The sequence below is a fragment of the Corvus moneduloides genome, chromosome 15 (assembly GCF_009650955.1).
Source record: "Corvus moneduloides isolate bCorMon1 chromosome 15, bCorMon1.pri, whole genome shotgun sequence".
Taxonomy (NCBI): domain Eukaryota; kingdom Metazoa; phylum Chordata; class Aves; order Passeriformes; family Corvidae; genus Corvus; species Corvus moneduloides.
Window position 1 is genome coordinate 19,021,217 of NC_045490.1, and position 21,157 is coordinate 19,042,373.

The 21,157-nt window shown below is 42.5% G+C and overlaps 1 protein-coding gene across 11 annotated transcripts in view; it reads right to left on the minus strand.

Annotated features, from left to right (window-relative positions):
- The window catches only part of KCNIP1 (potassium voltage-gated channel interacting protein 1), a 288,192-nt gene that overhangs the window by 33,002 nt on the left and 234,033 nt on the right, over positions 1 to 21,157 (minus strand). The window contains exons 1-2 of one of the 11 annotated variants that reach the window (XM_032124772.1): positions 20,500 to 20,596; positions 19,438 to 19,574 (exon numbers count right to left, since the gene is read on the minus strand). The exons of 8 other annotated variants lie outside the window; for them this stretch is intronic. In XM_032124772.1, coding sequence (XP_031980663.1) covers positions 19,438 to 19,574; positions 20,500 to 20,516 — 154 coding nt within the window. In that variant the 5' untranslated portion in view covers positions 20,517 to 20,596. Of the gene's footprint in view, positions 1 to 19,437; positions 19,575 to 20,499; positions 20,597 to 21,157 lie in introns of those variants that run through there. 2 more of the 11 variants (XM_032124768.1, XM_032124767.1) reach the window with 2 other exon arrangements.

Sequence of the window (21,157 nt, forward strand, 5' to 3'; positions counted from 1 at the left end):
TTGCTGTCAATGTTTTTTTTCCTCATTGAAAACCAAATCAGACAGTTCAAGTCCTTGATTTACGACTGCACCAATTTCCATTTAGACTGGTTTGCTCTAGCTTTGAGTTAGGAAACAGGTTTTGGAAGAACAATAATCAATGAATATATAATGGGGTGAAATCAAGCAATCAGAAATAGTAATTAGTTCAGTGCCTAATTCAAGGGCATTTTATCCCTGAGTTATTATGGGAAATAAAGAACTGTATAATTGTACATTCAGGCAGGTTTCAACTACAGCGTAAAAACTAAGGGCTTTTTCCCTGCTCAGAGGCACCTTTTTGAACAGGTGGGGTTACACACACTTGGCACTGGCTGCAGACTTGACAGGAGAACTTATAAGACATTCGGAAAAAGAAGGTAATGGCGCAGGGACAAACAAGTTAAACCACACAAACCCCTTGTAAGGGCACTCTCAGTCACGTACAGTGCTTAAGGGTGTGACTGCAGTGGATCACAAAGCTGTAGCCTCCCCTGAGATTTTATTCTGGATTGGGACTTCTCAGCTGGAGACAGAGAACTTGTGCCTTTGAGCGTGTGCATTCCCTTCCCGTGGAGGGTCTGGCTGTGCCCTCCCCAGGGCAGCCTGAGCAGGGGTGGGGAGGGGGAGCACTAAATGCAGATCTCTGAAGATGCAGGAGCAGCCCGAGGCGAGGACAGCCAGAGCACTCGCTCCATCCCCAGCCCAGGGCCGGGTGCAGCTGTGGGCTGGCTCTTCCCAGGCCGTGCCCCACAGCGGGGGCTGCAGACCCTGTGCCTGAGCCACCCCTGGAGGCATGAGCCCCCAACAGGGCACTGAAGCCCTCTGGAATTCAGACTGGTTTGTGGGAGATGTCACTCTCCCAAAGCTGACATTCCAGATTGGGAAAATAAATAAACACATTATTTTCCACAAAATGAAAGTTTAGACTGTGATTTAGAAAACATAATTTGGGAAAATGTTTCAAATTTTATACCTCACAAATGTTCACATGACTGTGATACAGCCAGAAGCCATCTTCCCCCTGCACCATGTCTGTGGTCAGTTTGTCACAGTCTACTGACAGCACAGAAAGCAGCTCTTTGCACCTTTTTCTCTCTTAACTTACCCAGTTCCATAAAATTTTACTTCTTCCCTGGGGAGCTATGCAGCAAATGAGCAGAGCTGTAATACATCTATGCTCATAACCTACACTCAAATTCTGCACAACAGCAATTTCATGCTAAGGATCTTTAAAAAACAATTAGCTGTTTTTTCTACTTTGACCTTAAATGCCAATTTCTTATGATCAGTTGCTTGGTTGGGTTTTTTTTAAATGAAGCTTTGGTTAGGGTTTTAAAAACAGAAATATTTATTTTCCCAAGCTGAAAACGTGTGTGTTTGTTCACACTTCCTGTTCAGAAACAGCAGTGTGTAAAATAGAACTTGCCACAGAAATATAAAGCAACACCAGCATCCCCAGTGATGCCTTTTCCTGGTCTTAAAATCAAGAGTCAAACACAGTTAGAAGGGCAAAAGGGATTTTACCCTGGTATTTATTTTAAGGATCCTTAGGTGCACACGTCCAGGTCAAATGCACTGAAATGCACTCCGCAATGCCCACCCCAAGAGATCTGGTATAACATTATAGGTGTTACTAATTAGCATGTCTATCAAAGATTCCCCAAGGAGAGGCTTGAATGAGCCCCCCTCCCCAAGGAACCTTTCCCTGGATGGTTCTATCTTTACAGAATGTGTTCTGGAGAGGACCTTGGGGTCTGGGGCACACTGATCCCTAAATATGAAGCTTCTAAAATGTTTAATCTCTCAGCTCGACAAACAAGTCCGAGAATGTAGGCAAAAAAGCACTAAGAATACAGAAGTTGTAAAAAGGTATAAAAGGGTATAAAAGAAAAGGCAAAAAATCATCATGGCATCAGCAGCAGGAGTGAATGTGAGAGCAATTTTCCTCTTATAACAGGTGGATCACTGCATTATGGCAATTCACCTGTGCCAAGCCTAGAAAAAGAACAAATTGGTTTGGTCCAGGCAGAATTGAGGAGAGAAACACCACTATTAAATGAGCACTCTGCAGATCCCATTCAAATGAGCCAGTACCTCCCCGAAGATCACTTCTTCCCACTTCACAGAACTGCTGTTCAAGTTAAACAGATTGCTCCAAAACATGAAGCATAATTAAGCAGAACACAAGTACCAATTAAGCTCTATTTGCACAGAAGAAACTGCTCAAAAAGTATTGTTCCAGTACAGATCCAGATGTTTCAGTAAGAGGAAATGTCCTGAAACGCGTGTGGTGCTGTGAGCAAGCTCTCTGCTGACACACAGTGCCCTCTCCGGCGGGGTGGGGACAGCACCAGACTGGGGACAGCTCAGGGCCACAGGCTGTGTTCTGTGGATGTGCTTGTACGGGCAGCACCCTCACCTCAGGCATTTAAATGGATCCTAATAGCGGGCAACCAATAGTGCCTGGATATCTCCTCTATAAAAACATTCATGTCCCCGGTTTTGGTTTGCCAGGTAGTGGAACCAGAAGGGAGGCTTCAGGACACTAAGATAAATGGACAAATGAACCATCCTTCTGCCACCGATGTTTCTTTAAATACAGACTGCATACTTCTTCCTGACTCAGATAAAGCTGCTTTGGTACCTATGTACTCACTCAGATTCTTCTCCCACATTTTGACTCAGGGAGCTATAAAACGGGTACTGGTTTTTACACATGCACACTGCTGCCCAGGGTGAGGGCATTCGCTCACTGAAACTTTTCATCCACATAAATGTCAGCTCCTGATGGCAATTTAAAAAATTAGAAAACCCTATCCAATACACTACATTCTGTGGAGTTAGTAAGAATCTGGTGTGAAAGCAGCAAGTTGTTCCAAGATTCCCAACAGATTTATGCCTTACAAGGAATTCTTTTGCCTTTTCCCCAGGGCCCTGTCTGGCTTGTGGTGATGCTCCCAAGAACAGCTGCTTCAGCCAACTGCCTTGGCCACTAATCCTTCCCCATCCTTCACCCCTCAGCTTCCCCTGGTGTCCTGGTCCTGCCTAGGACAGGGTTAACTTTTGCAGCAGCCAGGAGGGGCATGCCTGGTCCTTGAGGTTGTTCCTCAGGAAGGGCCAAAGGTTCCTGGTGATGAGCAGTTGGTGTGAACTGTTCGCCTGTCCTGTACACTCTGCTATCAGCATTACTGTTGTTCCTGTTCGTTCTCTTATTTCTCTGCTGTTTCTAGTGAATTGTTCTTACCTCAACCCATGATCTTTGCCTTTCTGTACTTCCAATTCTCCTTTCCATCCCACTGAAGGGGTAGGGGTGAATGAGTGGCACATGGTCTGGGGTGTTTCAGTGGTGGCACTAAATTGGGGAATACCATTCCTTACCTATGACACCTGGGCTTCTACCTCCAAAGAGCAGTGCGAGAGCCCTCCAGGCTGGGCGCAGGCTGCTTCTTGGTTGAATCAACTCTGAGCCACTCTCCAAAGAGGCAGCAATCCAGAGCAGCATCCTACACCCACAGGAACAGCACAAGGGAGGACCACACAGTCCACAACCTACAACTAACAGCTTAGTATCTTTTTTGTATTGTGGTGACCAAAACTGCCAACAAGATTCAAGGAGAGGCTGCACCTGTATGTCCCACCAAGGAGCACAAAAATTGAGGGGGCCACACACACACAAAAAAACCCCAGACACATTGGTATAAAGCAATAAGGAACTCCACAAATAAGAGCTAAGCCCTACGGCCATAGATCCCACTGCTGGTCAACATACCAAATATACTAGCACCACATACCAGAGCAGGGGTGAAACTGAGACCTCCCTGGACTCCCATGCAAGGGCCAAACCACCAGCAGCTCCAGCCAGGCAACAAAGCAAACAGGCAGGGAGCTGAAAGCCCAGCAGACAAGACAGGAGAGTTTCAGGGAACAGACAATAGCTTAACAATTTCCTAAACTTGGCCCAGATAGTGGTGCTGGGAACATTACAATTTTGTTCCTGCGGCAAAAAGTTATTTGGCACAAAACTTCCTTCCGTTTTCCTGTGTCTTTATTCTGATTCTCCTGGAAGGCCAATAGGGACAACCACTGTAAGACACTCTACTAGGATGTAAGTATGGCTTCATGATCAGTTGCCATGAAGCCAAAATAAATAACGATTTAAAATTTTACCATGCTCAGGTTGAAAGACTTAGATTTCCACTAATCTGCCCAAGGAACCTTCTGCTTCTGAAACATACAAATTCTCTGACTGGGAGAGGAAGGCCATAAGGTTTGGATCTTCCCAGGCTGGGGTCTGGCTTTGATCAGTCTCCTAAAAGCACTGGCAAATTCAGAGATCTGGTCTGTTTTCGAAATACCACCAACAGAGAGTGGTTTGAGACTAATAAACATCAGTGCTTGTAAACACTGGAGCTGTTCTGGCTGACAATATCTGAGGACTTCTGCAGGCAGAAAACAAATACACAATTAGGAACATGACCAATGCCAGAATGCAGCTTATTAAATTCTCATGCTGACTCTGATTACTTTCATTTAGCAGTACAGATGTTAAAGCAGGATGAGGAGATAGAATGCCCACGAGTACTGGGAAATGGCTGGCATTTGAGCAAGATTTGGAAAAGAGTCATTAGAGCAAATGTTGCTCACATGTGCACTTACCGCTCTCACCAGTCAGTTGATTTTAAAGACGCCATGAAAACATTTTAATGTATTAGATTCCATAGTTCTGATTCTTCCATTCTGTTTTAAGGAAGTCATGTAGCAACTCTAATGTAGTCCATAGGAGGAAATCTTCCCAAGAGCAAGAGGCACAAGGAACAGGTTTAGATGAACAAGCCATCATGGGCAAGCTCATCCCAGAGCTGAACCTTGCACAGATGAGCCCTTTGGCTCTGGGCTCTGACATCAGGGTGTCACAGGACCACCAAAGGGAAAAGGCAACTAAGACCCACAATCTGTGATGGGAACTTCTGGTTTAGGATCAACCTAGGGAAGCCTGACCAGTCTGCAGATGCACGCTCCTATTTATTTTGGGGAGGAAGAAATACTTAGCTTTCAATATTTTAAACGGGGTGTGTGAAAAATAAAGAAGAAAAATTTCCCTTTCAGAATGCTTCAGATTTCAACTTGCAATTTCAAGACCCCTTTTAATCATCTACGTGAAATTTAATTAAGTTTTGGCCTAATCCCAGAATAATAGGACAATAGAGAGCTAGAGCATTGTACATGCAAAGATACACAAAGGGAGTCTCTGCTGCTGCAGTCTGTGAGCTGCCAGCCCTGCTCTGGCACTTGGGAGCCCACGCTCCTGTCCTGGGGCAGCCGGACCAGCCCTGAGGGGTGGGCACAGGGCACCACTGCCCCTCTGGCCTTAGGGACAGGTCTGGCAGCTTTACCTTCACTACTCGGTCTGTTTGTGCCTAAACCCCCAGCGCTGCCATAGCAGCAGCCCCTGGCACGTGGTGCTGTGACAGACCCAGCACTGCGGCACTGCCACAGCCCCTCGTCACCCGGCTGCTGCAGGGAGCCACGGACTGCCACAGCACTGCTGTCAGGAAATGCGGTGCACATAAAATGGACAAATTAAATGTTTTACTCTTTCAACTGTGTGAAACCTCCTTTTAAGAGAGAAAGAATTAAATTAGGACTTAATTAAGATACATTAAGATTAATTAGGACTTAATTAAGATATATTTGGATATGCATCCTCAATTCAAGGTTCCCATGTGTGGGTTTAAGAATCACAGAAGAGGGCTTAAAGTGATGTTACTCATGTTCCATTTATATTGACTATTTATATAGCTATCCCTTTCCAATTATGAGCACCTCTAACTCAATTTCTTCAAGGAAAGCAGCCTTACCCTGAAATTCTTGAGGATCCTCTTCAGTCAAAAAAAAATATCTCCCCCCTACAACCATAAATTTATTAAGACAAGTGAAATTATTCCAGATTTCAAAACATGACACTTTCAAATAGCTTTCTTGTGGTTCTTGCATGTTTCCAAAAACAAGGAGACAACCATGAAAACACAGGCAAGTCTGTATCTAGATGAGTGATGTTTCGCATCAGTGAGAATGGCTTCAGCATCAATGGGAGAAGCTGGAGCACAACTCTCATTTTAAGACTTACTTACAACAGCGTGTCCACGGTACTTTGGCAAATCAGTGAAGAGGATGAGCAATTTTTAACATCTCACCAGAGCACAGCCATCTCAGAGACCGCCCTGGGGTCGGTGGAAGGATGTGTGTTCAAAACCCTGATGGGCTCTTCCAAGAGTTCACACAAACAGCTTCAGGTCACACACTTCTCATTCCTTCCACCTCAGTGCCCCCTTCCCTTCCCTCCCTCCTCCTGCAGGGAAAGGAAAACCTCCTGCCATGTCTGGACAATTTGCTTTGGGGCTGTTTACCTGCTCTCAGGGCACTGAGGCTGACACTGCTCACAGGAACTCACTGCAGGAACAGAAACCACATCTGACTGCTCCTAACCGGCCATATGAAAAATTACTAAACACACCTGTCTGCAATATTTCAAACACCTTTTGTGTAATGATGATCTAAATTATCTTTAATGGCACAAGCCAAAAAACTATTTTTTAACCTGGCCATGTCTCTTTAAAGTGAATGCTGTTTCCACACTATTTAACTTCTATAATTTAAACATGTATGGCAAGGGGAAAAAAACACCACACTTATTTTCCTTTCTGCTGCAATAAGAAACCACATTTATTTCATATAAAATTTACCACCATTATTTATTAGCAGGCAGAAAGCTTCTGGGTATAATAAAAATCTAGTACATAAAGCTGCAGCATGCCTGAGGAGAGGGGGAATTAACTGTAATAAAACTTGTTTAAAGAGCCTCATAGTATCACTTTAGAAATACTAAAAAGAAGGGGGGAAAAGCAAGAAGATTTTTTTTTTTTTGTAAATCACAAAATATTTTCTGTTCTTTCTGCTAAATTCTCATATGAAAACAAAAGACAAGTTTTCCTCTTATGGTTACATTTAAGAGTATACATGGAAGGAATCTTTTCTTTTCCACACTTGCTAATATTTTACCTCTTGACAGACAGCAATTATGTTTGATGATGATTTCTTCCTGAGTGTCAGATTATTACACTCCTATTTTAGAGAGTTTTCATGGTCATCACACACAGAAGGGGTCAGCTCTTTAAGCACAACTAACCTCATGGTTACATGCTGAGCCCAGCTTGCACAGCTTCAGTCAGGAAAATAATTCTAGTAACATCTAGAAACGCACTTGTAATGCAGTGGCAGGACTGAAGAGGCAAAACACACAGAGAACTTGGGGAGATGTTCAGTACTTGTGTACTCCAGACACAAGGATATCACATGGGGGATAGCAGGATAGCACATGGGGGCATCACTCTCCCCCAGCTGAGCAGGGCAGGCAGGGATGCCAATTCCTTTAGTAAGGTATTATCCTTACTGTGTCCATTTTCTATTAAATATTGGCTGTATTTACTTTTTGTGGGTGCTCTGGTCATCTGAACTTTAGCATTTAGGAAATAGCTTTGGCGCAAGTAATATATATGTATTACTCCATGCAACAGCTGTATAATTATACAATGTTTCAAAAAGATTTACAGCACTCAGATTCAATTACACTATAAAGGAAGAACTTCTCCACTCGATTCTAAACAATTATTTGTGTCACATGCTGAACTGATGGTGAATGGTGGCTGTCTGTCAGTCAGACAGGCTCTGCAGGCAGGTTATACTTTCACAGCCTGCACTGGGGGGTGCCCAGCCTGCCAGGGCCCTGATGGAGCAGGGAAACCTTGGCACTACATTAGTCTTCTTGACCTTTTACCATTTAAAATTCAGGTCCCAGTGTATTTACAAAAGCCAAAATACACTATTACTAGCAGATAAAACTCAGACTCAACCTTGCTGGTTTCCTGTTTGGCCGCTCAGCAGCCAGGTAGAGCTCTGCAGCACTGAACTTGCCTCCAGGTTCACTGCCTAAGAGTGAATGAAAAGCTGCTGAACTTCACCCCAAAATAAATCTGCAGAGCTGAGTTATAAATTAATAACTAAAACTCACCAGACAGGCTCACCATGTTTTTATATTTTTATTCCTGAAGTAATCTTTCTCCTTCACTCTTTCCCTGTGGAAAACTGCTCTGGTTCACAATAGATGAGTTTCAGCAACATTCTAAGTTGATGAAGGTGGTAGTAAAGTGCTCAAATACAGGTGAACTTGAAAAAAATTCGAAGAAATCACTGCATTGTGATGGATCTTAGCACATGATGCTGCAACACAACACAATGAGTACATGGCAAGCAGGACTGCATTTAGATTATTGTTGCAAATTACATCTATTAATCACCATGACCAATCTGGATCCTAACATTCTCCAAGACAATCTGCATTTAATTTCCTAATTCTTTATTGTAATTAAGAGCAGATATCTGTATTTCGTTCACCATGCAGCCCAGATGTGACTGCTGACACAGACAGAGTCCAAACCTCTCACACAGTACTGGCATGACCTGTTACACATTTTGCCAAAAGCAAGATACTGGATAGGTCCCTAGGAGAGAAGAAAACATTATTCATAGCTGTTTTGGTTAGAATTTTTTCCTCAAATCTAAAAGGATGAAACAAAATAGGATGCAGAGATTTCATTAGAAGTGCAAAGAACAACTGCAAACCATACAGATGGAAGTATCACGGGAATGCTTTTCCTTTAGCTTCCTCTGTCTGGCTTCCCACAGCCTTGATTAAACTAAGCCACATCCTTCCTACAAAAAATTCATAAAAAACAAATAGGCTTCATGCTAAACAACTTTATTAAATGGCATTCGAAAAGATATATTCATGCCTTAGTCAGCCACTAGTATGTTCTCTGAACTTGCACAGCTCCTGCAAGGACAGTGGCACTGGGCCCCACGTCCCTTTGTGCTGAGCCCTGTGACCTTCACCACAGCTGGAGCAAAGGCACAGGACCTGCACCACTACTGACACCCTGCACCAGGCTCACTGTGTGTTTTTTGTTCTGCCTCTCTCCATCAGGAGATTCTGACCCAGTAACCAATGAGCAGGTTTAGAGTAGTGAAAGCTGTAGAATTGGTCAAGCTGTATAACTTTGTCTAAACTTTAGTACAGTGTCAGATGCAAGCTTGGTTATGACCAGCACTGCCCCAGCTGATGCTCTCCAGCACCTCTCTCAACAGAAGGGAATTTATGAGGTGCAGAGAGAGCTCAAGGAGACAGGTACTCTTCTAAATAATGTAAACCAGAATGGAAGTCAGACTCCGCTAGAGCCAATGAAATGCAAAGCAAGTGTTAAAATAAGACCACATAATTTTACACTTATCCAGCAACACTGTGATTCCTGTAGTTGTCTGACAGGCAGAAGAATGACAAGCTGGTATTCCAGCTCAGGAATCCTTCTCAGGGATGCAGCATTGCTCATGCTCTCACCATTTCTGGACCTGAATGGAGACAGCACATGGAATTTAAGAGGGATGAAGCCTCTGTGTGTACCCTGCATTTCATAGCGGTTCTGTAGTCCACAAACGCAGAGCCTTGCACACAGAATCAATTTTCTATGCTATTAACTCTCGTAACCTGCATGGAACCAATGTACAATTCTGCCTGAATCCCTTATCATCCAACAGCTCTTCCTTTCCGAAGCACATCAGAGAGAAGTCTTGCAAGGGAAGAAAATAAACAGTGAGAGAACAGAAAGCCAGACTCATCCAGCATACAGACTTTGGTCTGCACCAATCAATCACAGACACTGTAACATCTATCAAGCAGCCTGACAGCTGGTTCAAGAGCATCGGGGAATCTCTAACCTCCACAGCCAACACTTCCACGGTTATAAATTAAGAGTACCTTTGACAGCTACAAGCTCTGTACAAGGACAAACTCAGCTTCAGTAATGCTGGCATTCACTTTAGAAAATACCATGCATTTATTTTTCATAACCCACATTAGCTTTTCCTTAAAACCAGCCCCTGCCTTGCAGGCACTGCAGGTCCCAAAGCTTGCACCCTTCTTCCCTCTGGCTGCCTGATGCCTTTACCCCTGCTGCAGTTGGATGGAACATGGATCCACATGGACGATGGCAGCACCCAGCACCACGTCCTGGCACAGGCAGTTGTGCTTCTGACAGGCTGGGGCCACCCAGAGCCTGCAAGTTTGCAAGATGGATTTGAGGCAGCACATTACAGTCTACAGTCTCTCTTGCAGCTCTAGAAAAATGGGTAAAGCACAAGCTCCTCCTTTTCAGAAAAATGTTAGACCAGCTTATCATCTGTGCATTTTATCTTGGAAAAAAAGTGAAGCCAAACAAAAATCCTTGAAGTTAAACTGAGGACTTCCATCAAACTTTATACAATTCTATTAATTTTATTTTAAAACAGTCTACAGAATATTAAGTGCTTCTAACAACCTTCTGCCCAGCAGATAAAGAGATGGATGTAGGGAGGGAGTCTGAAGGGATAGAGGCAAGAAGCAAGGGAAGAAACATATGCAGGTACAAAAGTCAGGTACTGCTGCATTTTTATATACACGGGGAATTAACAGAAACACTACAATCATGGAATATAGTGCGGGATATATTAGAAGTTTTGCTGTGGTATATGGGTAAATTCTTTTTGCATGTCTACCATGTTCTTTTAAGAAAGGGACATTTAAAGTTGTGCTTAGTAAAATACGTAATCAAGATCATTATCTAGCTCTTCCATCACTATTACAAAGGTTTGCACTTTTCAAACCATTAAACTTCTAAGTCAGCTCAGCACCCAAGTTCTTCAAACACTGATGCATAAAGCGAAATAAGCAGTTCTACTTCACACAGTAGTGCACTTTTTATCTTACGCTGTCGAAGAAGTCAGTCAGATGACACCCCCTACTTTCAAATTCCTTATAGAGCATTAGTATCTCACTGTAATCAACCCAAACCAAGGGGTCTGAAGCAGCTGCTCCTGCCCTGCCATGTGCTGCCTGTGGGGAGGTGACACTGCGCCAAGAGCTTTGCACCATACAGAAAGAGGAGGGGAAGAAGGGAACAGTACCTCCTCCAGAATCTCTATAGGACAATCCTAAATATGAGGCTGTGTGGGATGTTTCCCCTGATATTCTCATCCTGTTTTCATTCCTAGCTTCCCAGGACTGGTGATCACTGTGTTTTCCCTGCCTTTAGGGAACTGGGAAACCAAAGACAGGCCCTTCTATTTTCTCCGGTAAGGGACAAACAGCTAAAGGAGAGGGAAGGATACAGGACTATGTAATTTTTTTCACCTATCATTTCAGTTCTTGGGAAGTACTGGAACAACCAATGATGCATGCTAACAACAAGGGTCACTGAATGGCCAGAACTCCTGGAGAATGTTTGACAGAGTGCATCCTTGTGTGGAGGAGAGAAACAGAGAATGCATTACATCTCCACCCCAGTAATACTTCTTGGCCCTGTCTCACATATCATTCACCTCTGGAAGTTGGGGAAAAGAACAGTCTACGAAAGGGCCATGAGTTAGATGGAAACTGACTTGACTGCTGGAAAGGATTGAGAAAAGGCCTGAAGATTCCTACTGATGGATTTCAGTAAAGACAATGCAAAGGGCTACAAGTTTGACAACAGAGCCAAGCACAGAGGTACAGCTGGAGATCTGTGCATGATCTTGGGTCAGGACCTGAACAAAAATGACCGGTCTCAAGAGGCTGCAAAGACAGCAAGGACTTGCCCAGAAGTACGCACAGGAATAGGCTCTGCCAGCCATGTGAATTAACAGTGCTCAGTGGGGTCAAGTCACAGCTTCAGCAAAGACGTGCATTAGCTACAAATACTACAATTAAAAGCAATAAAAATGATCAGAGGCTAACTTCAGAACAAACAAGACCAAAAGAATTAGAATGATTTACACATGTAAAGAAGAATCTGAAAGAACGTAGGAGTGTTTAAAAGGCTTCTGCAAAGATAAAAAAAATCTGTTTTCCATGTCCTTTCGTGGACTGAAGACACAGTAATACCTGTAATGAGTTTGCTGTGCTGACACAGACAGGTACAACCCTGTTTTGAGACAGGATGGACTAGGAGACCTCTTCACCTTCCACACCTACTTCCCAATAATTTTATGAAACATTTACATACTTTTCCCATAAGAAATTGTTTCCCAAAACAACAGTTAAAAACTACAGCTATAGCTCTGACCAGGTGAGTGTAATGTCTCAAACAGACTTTCATTTTTGTGCCTGGTCCAGTTATGGGTGCTTGTGGGATACTGTAGCTACTGATGCTAACCCTTAATTTGGAAAGTAAATGCTTTTAAATAACAAATTGTTTTGTCTCGCCCAAGAAATTTGCTAGATAACAACCATTAAAATTTCAACATCATTGAATATCCCTGAATTCACTTTTTACTGAATTGCTGCAAAACATTAACTGTTTTCTAAGTATTTTTTTGTATCAATTAGTACAGAAGAAGCTACTAGTCTCTAACTAGGGATCAGTACCACAGGTTATTGTTTTGCTCTCCCTTCCCTTTATAAAAGATAGAAAATGAAGGACTGGCACTTGGGAATTGGTTAAAAAAGATTTTGTCTGTAGAAATGCTACAATTTTTGGCAAAGCTTTAATAATCATTTTTATAAAGATCAGTATCTACTGATAGAGCTTAGAAGACAATGATAATCTGCCACTTTCCACTCCAGGCACTTAACTGTCCCCTCCAGAGTGACAGATAATGCGAGCATTAACAGACCTAGAAAAGGAATAGTAATTCTACCTCTTAATAATAAACAATCAAATACAAACAAGCTCATGATTGCTTAAGCAGGAAGGCAAAAATCAAAGCAAGAAAGAAGACACTGAGCACTTGCAGGGAGGTGTCTGGAGCAGACTATGAGCTAACGACAGAATAAATGTTCAGGAAAGCCTATGTGGGAAAGAGGATCATAGCAAGTTCCATGTTACCTTTTTATGCACTTAAGATTGTGCTCCTCTTGCTTGAACATAGAAATTCAAATAAGCAAAAAGAGCGGGTTTTAGCACTAAGCTGGTGTTATAGATGAATTATTAAGAATTGGCTTTCATCCGATGTTGTGTGGGTTATGAATTATATTATGAGTTATAATATTACACGGTAAGAACTGTTTAATGGTTGCTGGGGTGCTCTGGGTGTAGGTTGGTTTTTACGGGGGCTGGATGATCTGTGTGCTGTAACATCAGTTCTGTGGGGTGTGCAAAGGGCCGGGCTGTTGCCAGCCAGACTTGGAAGGCACCACCACAAAAGGAATGGGACTCCAAACAGTGAGGACCCTGAGGGCCACACACCAGAAAAGCGGGGCTCCCAAAAGATTTGCGAGGGGGCGGGGCTATGCAAAACAATAAATAAATATGCATCAGGCTGATACAACCACAAGGGTATAAAAGGCAGGATTCTGTGGGCGAGCCTCTGGCACCCAGCCGCAGTCCCATTTGTGTCCCCTTTTGCTATGCTGTTTTTATTGAGTTCTCAGTAAATTTTAATAACTCATTTCCATATCAGATCTGGGTTGTCTATAACACTGGGAACGGGATTGCCTCAGGGCAGAAGGATTAAAAGCAGAACCTCACGTCCTGTCACAGTTCTGTAAAGTAGTGATATTTAGAACTGCTTGCTAAAAAACAGAGAGACAGCAACATGACAAAGTGCAAAAGACAGGGCAGTATTTCAGATGAACAGAGCTCCCTGAAGAGCTGTATCCTGCTGCCTTGGGAACACTGGGTGTGAGAGCTCCTCAACCCAGGTCACACTGCAAGGGCCACTCAAAGGTGCAAAAGGAGACATAGCAGCAGCTGCAGCAGCAATGGAAACAGTGTATACAATGTGGATAAAATCTGAAAGCTGCGGGCTTTGACAGGGAGATCTGAGCTAAACTGCTAAGGCACACGATAAATCAGAACTGGTACACACATGTGCAAACACACGAGGCAGTTTGACCAGACACAAGGGGACACAGGGCAGAGCTGTGAGACATGGGCAGATTTACTATGGTGTGAACACGAATGAGTAAGAAAATATTATTTCAAAGAAAGGTTAGCAGTGGAACAACTATGATACACATCGAAGTATACCCAGCAGAGCAGTGCAGTATGCTCTGGAAAACACACAGCCGTAAGTAATTACAGCTACCAAGGGAATCACTCCATAGATCCAGGGGGTAAAGCAGAATCCCTGCTGCTGAAACAAACTCCTAGAGTTAACAGGTTTGAATTGTCTGTTGAAAGAGTGTTGGACACTAAAATCTTCAGTGTTAAGACAGCACAACTCAATTTAAGTTCCTTAGGGAGTCTAAAGGCCGCAATTAATCCACAATGTCAAACCCTCTCCCACTCCTTAGCAGAGCCAAAGCTGAGAGAAAAGCCACAGAACATCAGAAGCAGCTGTCAGAAGCTAATCTAGAGAGACTCCTTAAGCACCAGCAAATGCTACCAGGCCTGGGAAAGCAGAAGATGGTGTGCAGCAAATCAAACTCACTTCATTCCCAATTGGGAGCACACGGCTTGCGCTGTATCAGGGCTACCAATCTTCAGGAGCCTCTGGAACAGGCTCTGTGTTGGTCTGGGATCTGCCTAATTGTGTGAGAGGAAGTCCTGAAAGCTCAAAGTGCTGCAACAAATCCAAACATCTCATTACAGGAAACCTGTAATAATTAGTTGAAATAACTTGTAAAAAGCCAAGTAGAATTACGTTATAAATTCATATAATGCACTTTCCCAAATTTACACAGCCAAAAACCTATGCAAGGAGAACATCGAAAAGATAAAAAAGAACAGAAGTCCTCAAGTTGGCTGCACAACATTTGTCTTCTGCCTGCTTTCCTTTGTAATATGGGGCTTTGTCTTGCAAGGTACTAATGTTTCTAAATGAGCCAAACTTTGAAAGTGTGGTGCACCTATGCAAGCGTGGACATATGAACACAATGTTACCATGACACATACCTGAACGAAAGAAAAAAAAAAAAAAAAAAAAAGAGGTTCTGAAATCGATAATCCACCAGAGGTTTGTTATTTGTTTGGGTTTTTAAATAACTGTTTTTACTGTCACATCTCAGAGCCAGGGTCTCACTGTTTCTAGCTGAACAGTAAATAATTGCATAAACTCAGATCAATATCCCACAAAAATCATGAGATTTAGTGAAGATGATGGGATTTAATAGTTGGTGTAAGAACTGTAGTTCAAAATGTTGATCTACAGATTCAGTTTCCTTTGAAGAGTATGAATAATAGTTATTCTAATCTTCCCTATAATGTAAAAATAATTGCATGAATATAATAAATACAGAAATTAGCATAGTGGGGAAAGGAATATGACTCTTGTATTTGTGTACTGCTCCAACCCCTGCCAGCAGCGGCACTACTGAGGCACTTCAGCAGCTCTGCAAACCAGCTGCTTCAGAGGGACGAGGTTACCCCTGGGTGATGGCAGAGCTTCACACCCACTCTGCTTCTGGAAAGGCTGGGGTGGCAGAAACAACACTCAATTTCTGCCTTGGATGAAGAAAAACCTGTACAAGGGTCAAAATAATTGAAGGGAACTCACTGTCAAGGGTGTGAAGATAAATGCTGATTAAGCTGTAATACAACCTCTGCACTACAGCAGTAGCGAGCATTTTTGGTCCCTATTACCTCATAGCTGAGCACCTTCACAAGGGATACACCATGAAGAAGTTTCCAGTCTGCTCAAACCTCTCCCCTCTTTCCCTCTCTCTAGGGTGGGTCAGTTCTCCTCTGAACCAAGATGAAAAAATGTTCTCTCACAAGTGCTTTTATATGAGAATACCCCTATTCCACATTTGGATTATTCAATACCATATCAAATTAGGAGAACAAGCCAGAATACAGATTTCACTGCAGGTCAGCTTGTATCATGCATGGATGGAGCACTGACTGCTAACCACGAACAAGCACAGGCAGAACTGTTCCATGAATACAATGTGCGGGTATTTGCTCACTTTTACTCATTTCACCTTTACACAGACACCTTTCTCACCTGTCACATACTTGACTTTGCTGGTGAAACACTTCTGGGAAAAGTAATTCCTTCAGAAACAACAGACACTGGAATTACAGTAAATCAGTCTGCAAAGGAGGTATAAAAATACTCTTGCAGTTAATGCAAGGCAAATACCTCAACATTTGACTTGGCAGCTTATTTTTAAGGTGAGTATTTCTACTGCCATTATTTGAAATTAGTTGTCATCGTTGGAGATCTTAATTTATTTGTAATTATGTAATTGCAATCCGGTGACATTCTAGGAGTAAACTAAAAGCTCCCACAATATTCATTTTGTAATAAGGAATATCAACAACCATGTAATAACAAATACAGGCCAATTTACATCTTCTCTCAATAAAAATAACTCTTTACTAAGCAATTTTTAATATTTTTTCCTAATTCTGCAGGAGGATTTCTAGGATTATGTGACAGCATTGATTTTAATGTAGCAGTAAAATCCATGTTAAAATTCCATCTGCTTTTCTTGATCCAGTAAAACAGATTTAATATATAAACTTTCTTTACTTTTTTTAAATCTTTTGCCAGCCTTTACTATTCGTATTTTGAAGTAATCTGAATAAAGTGTCACAGTTGCTCATGCTAGTATTTTATCCTTAGCATTTCCTTTGCTAGATAAACTTGACACAGTTAGTGATCGAAGCAAGAATACAATCAGTGACTTGGGGGTCCCTTTATTTAAAAAAGTACCTCATTTGCATCATCAAGAAGTTATTTTCCTTCAAAATTTAGTGATACCTACATCCCTTTATGAAAAGATAATACAAGCCCTAAAGCACACTTAGCTGTTAAAAACCATATGCTTTACTAATCCAGGAAAACCTTTAAGACAAAAGAAGTTCATTACATTGAATCACTACAAGTCAAAGAGAGACCAAACCTTCCAATTAGTGAGAACAGAAATATTTCTCTTTAGGTTATTTTGCTGAAGTGTCTGGAATAGCATTTACAGTGAAGTTTTGTTCACATTCAATCTATCATGTCTTTAATCTGCAAATGTCACAACAAAACTCTTGTAGCCCCATGCAATCATACATCTAATTATCAGTTGTGCTTCCATTATCCCAAGAGGGCCTTTCTTTTTTCTAGTTTGGTACTAATTCATTTTCAATAGATGGCAAGAATTAACAATAAGAAAAAATAATTAGGAAAACATAATAAAATAATACACAAGGCAAAAACCATCACAGCTTCAGATCCTCTCTGGCTAAGGTAATATATCAAAAGCAAACAAAAGTCCTCAATAGAGCATAAAGCTGAATTCCCTCTTTACAGCCTGTATGATTGTTAATAAAGAAGCAGCCCACACTGAGAATCCGTGCACTGACAGACACCACTTTTCTCCCACAGCAGCTACACTCACACAGCTTTAAACACAAGCAAACAGGAGCTGGAAAACTTGAGTTCTCTTACCATCTGACAAGTCAATTAGCCCGAGGTAGTGCAAAAGTTTCAGAGAGGAGCACACCACCACCACAATCCCTAAGGTCTGGAGTCCCTCTGACTCGCCTTTAGTCCACATCCTGCAAGGCACCACACGGGTACCACTGGTGTGCCTGCTAACAATTGCCAGGCATCAGAGGCTGAGAAATCCTGTTTCAAGCCTTCCTTCCTGCTGCTCAGCTAAGTGCACAGCACATTCCACTCTTCCCCTCTCTCACTCCCTCTCTTTCCCAACCTCTTCCCCACTTGCCTTTTTTTTTTTTTTTTTGGAACATGCAAGCAACTTCTGCCTTGAACCGTAACCTATGGTTTTATTTTCTTTCACCTCAGGGTAATTCCCTCAGGAGCTTGCTCTGCTCCTGAACAACTGAGCACCGTGCTGCTAACCTCAGCAACATCTCACACAATTTTTAGGTTTTCTTAAATACCTGTGATACCAGTTACATTTGAGATTTTCTCAGTAATTCTGCCAATGCAGATGCTTTTTGTCAATGCCTCTTCTGTACTGCATAAGAGAATAAAGGACATTGTAGGGGAGAAAAGGGCTTTCCTTTTCTGAATGCCTCCCCTCGCCCACAACATGCTGGGATAAACAAATCACACTTCCCACATCCATGTGTGCACCCACACACAGCCCAGGAGCTGCAGAGTAATTCTGTCTGTTAGCAGCTCCTCTGGGGTACAGCTGGACAGGCAGAGTGCGCCCCTGGCATTTCCAGAGGAGCCACACCAGGGTGGGCCAGGCTGGCTGAACAAGCCCCCCTTGCAGGCAGCTGAGGCAGAAGAGGCATTTCCACCATTTCATCTCGCAGTGTTTCACCAGGCTGCTGGCACGGGGCAGCACTGTGGGCTGCTCACGAACCAATGATGTGTTTCCCCATTATCACCACAGATGAGAAAACACTTGGCAGAGTGAGTGTTTTATGAGGATGGCAGATGCAATATTTGCAACACCAGTAAAAGCTGGGTTTTTCAAGCATGCTATTAGATGCTGGTATTCCCATGCAGGAGAACAGAGGTCATCAATGCCTTCTATTTTACAGGACTTGGAGGCTGCCGATTCCCCCACTCCAGCCCAGTCCAGGCAATCAGAAGCTCCCTTTCCCTGCAGTCCTCAGTGAGCAGGGCAGGCTGGCTTTCACCCACCACACTGTTCCACGACCTCTCCTGATGCTGCCTCTGCCTTAAACTGCTGGTGAACACCAACATCACGTGCAGAATGTCAACAGGATTTTGTGTATCACAGGAACTAAATAGTGCACTTGAATTGCTGAGAGACGCCCACAGTAAGGCCAGGTTGGAGGTGCAGAGTACTCATACACACTTGAGTGATCCAGTCAACAAGAAATGAACACTTTAATTTAATTTGAGCTTTGTTTCTGTGGCCAAGGAAGAGATCACACTAGCAAACGTGTTATGAGGCTTCTATGCCATGGCCATCTACCTTCCCAGAGCTCAGTGGCATGATATCAAAGCCACTTCTCCTGATGAATACTTTAGACCAAAGGACTTTTTAGTGCTCAGTGGCATCTGCCACATTAGGTTTTCATTGCCCTGGCTGTATGACTGGCTGTAATGCCACATTATGTTTCATATCTCCCTGATTGACACATCCAGCTTTAAAACTGTCAAGGATCTGAAATGACTGTACTGTCAAATCTCTCCCAGATAAGGAGAGAAGAACTTGAAAGAGTAACACGGTAAGCAGACCTCAAAACATTTAGATAATTCCTTGGTTTACCATGTCCTGTTCCCATTAAAAACCCAAACATTACTACTACACAAAACCCCCAAATTAACAAAAAAACACACCCCCCATCACATGAAGTTTGGACATGATCGCAAAAATAGCCAGGTTTTTTCCTATCTATGGAAGGGATGTTTGTCAGATTTACTGGCTGTCAGGTGGGCTTTGCACTTTTTTCTCGGACTACTTACGTTGAGAGATCCTAAAGAGCACACAGAATCCAAGAGCCCACTTCACCCACTTGTTCCCAGGCACTTTATTTACTTGCAGATACATTTGATCACAGTTTCTTCGCAGCAACGCACAAACCTCCTGAATCCAATTATCACTAAAAAAAAAAAAGGAAACCAAAAAAACGACACTATACTGAGTAATAAAACTCAAAGCACCCGGCTCCCCAAAGATGTGTCTTGCAATTCTATGGATCTTTCACCATAATGTCCTAAACTCTGCAGCTCCTAAAGCCCTGCAGCAGCACCTTAGCAAGAGAAAGGGGAAGGACATGGAAAAGTGTGAATTCATTTGTTTGTGTTACTGCAATTTATTCCAAGTCCAACATATTTGATGTTTTAGGTGTTCCTGACACAAGCAGCTCCAAAAAAACATGCAGTTTTGTTCCCTCAAGTTCTCACTTCTTGAAGAACTCGTGCATGCCAGAAGCTCAGGATTCATTTGACAAAATATCCAATGCTGTCAAGGCCAAAGCGTGATTTTTCTGAGGTTGAGTCAGTTTTCAAACAAGCTTGGAAGGAATGTTGAATGAGAATTTTCCCATTCAGGACCTTCAGGCTGCTTTGGGATTATCCTAATGCCAGCAGTTCTTCCTGGATGCTGCTTTTTCTCTCCCACTTCCCAAAACTACTCAAAATTGTCACTTGGTTCATTCTTCACTTGTTCGTTTCTGCCCCAAGAACAGGGATTCCTTATGTTGGGCACATGTTGGGGTCATGCTGTGCTAATTTTTTATGGAAAATGCTGTTAAGTTGCCCGACATGCAGAGCACCAAGTACCTCCCCCCATCCATCCAACCACCTAGCTCAGAAGCCATGTATTGACCTACTGTTATGGTTTTTAATTAACCCAAATCAGCTTTCTGCTGTTCCCTAAACAGTCAAATAATCACAGGTGACTGACTGAAGAGCTGACTACAGATGCCTCACAGGAGGCAAATCCTATGGACCCAAAAACTTGTGTGTTTTCTCCATGATAAGAACTAATTTAAGTAAAAGATAAAGCTTTCCTTAACAGCTTACCTCCCAGCTGGGCCCATTCCCTAAAGCCACACTCATTCTTTGCTGTAGTATTGAGCTAATGAGAGAGATTGGTTCTGTGATTTAAACAAAGGAAGGCTATCCGGCTTAGTTCTCCAGTAGAAATCTGCACAGAAATAGAGGATCATCAACTCTTAACAAGAGGCAGAAATATTAATCAAGATATTATCAAGTATTTTGAGTTGCGTCTGAAGCAATGAGAAAAACCAATGCCAAATAAATATTGTGACAATTTTTTAAAATTATTTCTACAGAATTCTACAATCTAAAAACCATGCTGCATAATCAGCTTTTGGATTGATGCCTCCCGAACATTTCTAATCTGCTGCAAAATACATGCTGTCATCCTCAGAGAGGGTAGGTAGCTCAAGGGACTATGATTTTACCTAGAATCACACATGGAATAAATTGCACAGACTAGACTGCCTGGTTTTCTACTGCAGCCACTGATCAACAGATTTTGCAGACGAGCAGCTGGAAGAACATTTTTCTAGTTATATGCAGACAAGGTTAAGCTCACCAATGAAGGAGTAAGCTTTGTTTTTGCCAGATCTCAAAAAATGAGGATGGAAAAAGTCTAATATTTAAAATACATATGTTCTGATAATAGAGGTAGATGTTCCTGCTAGTGCCTACTGTA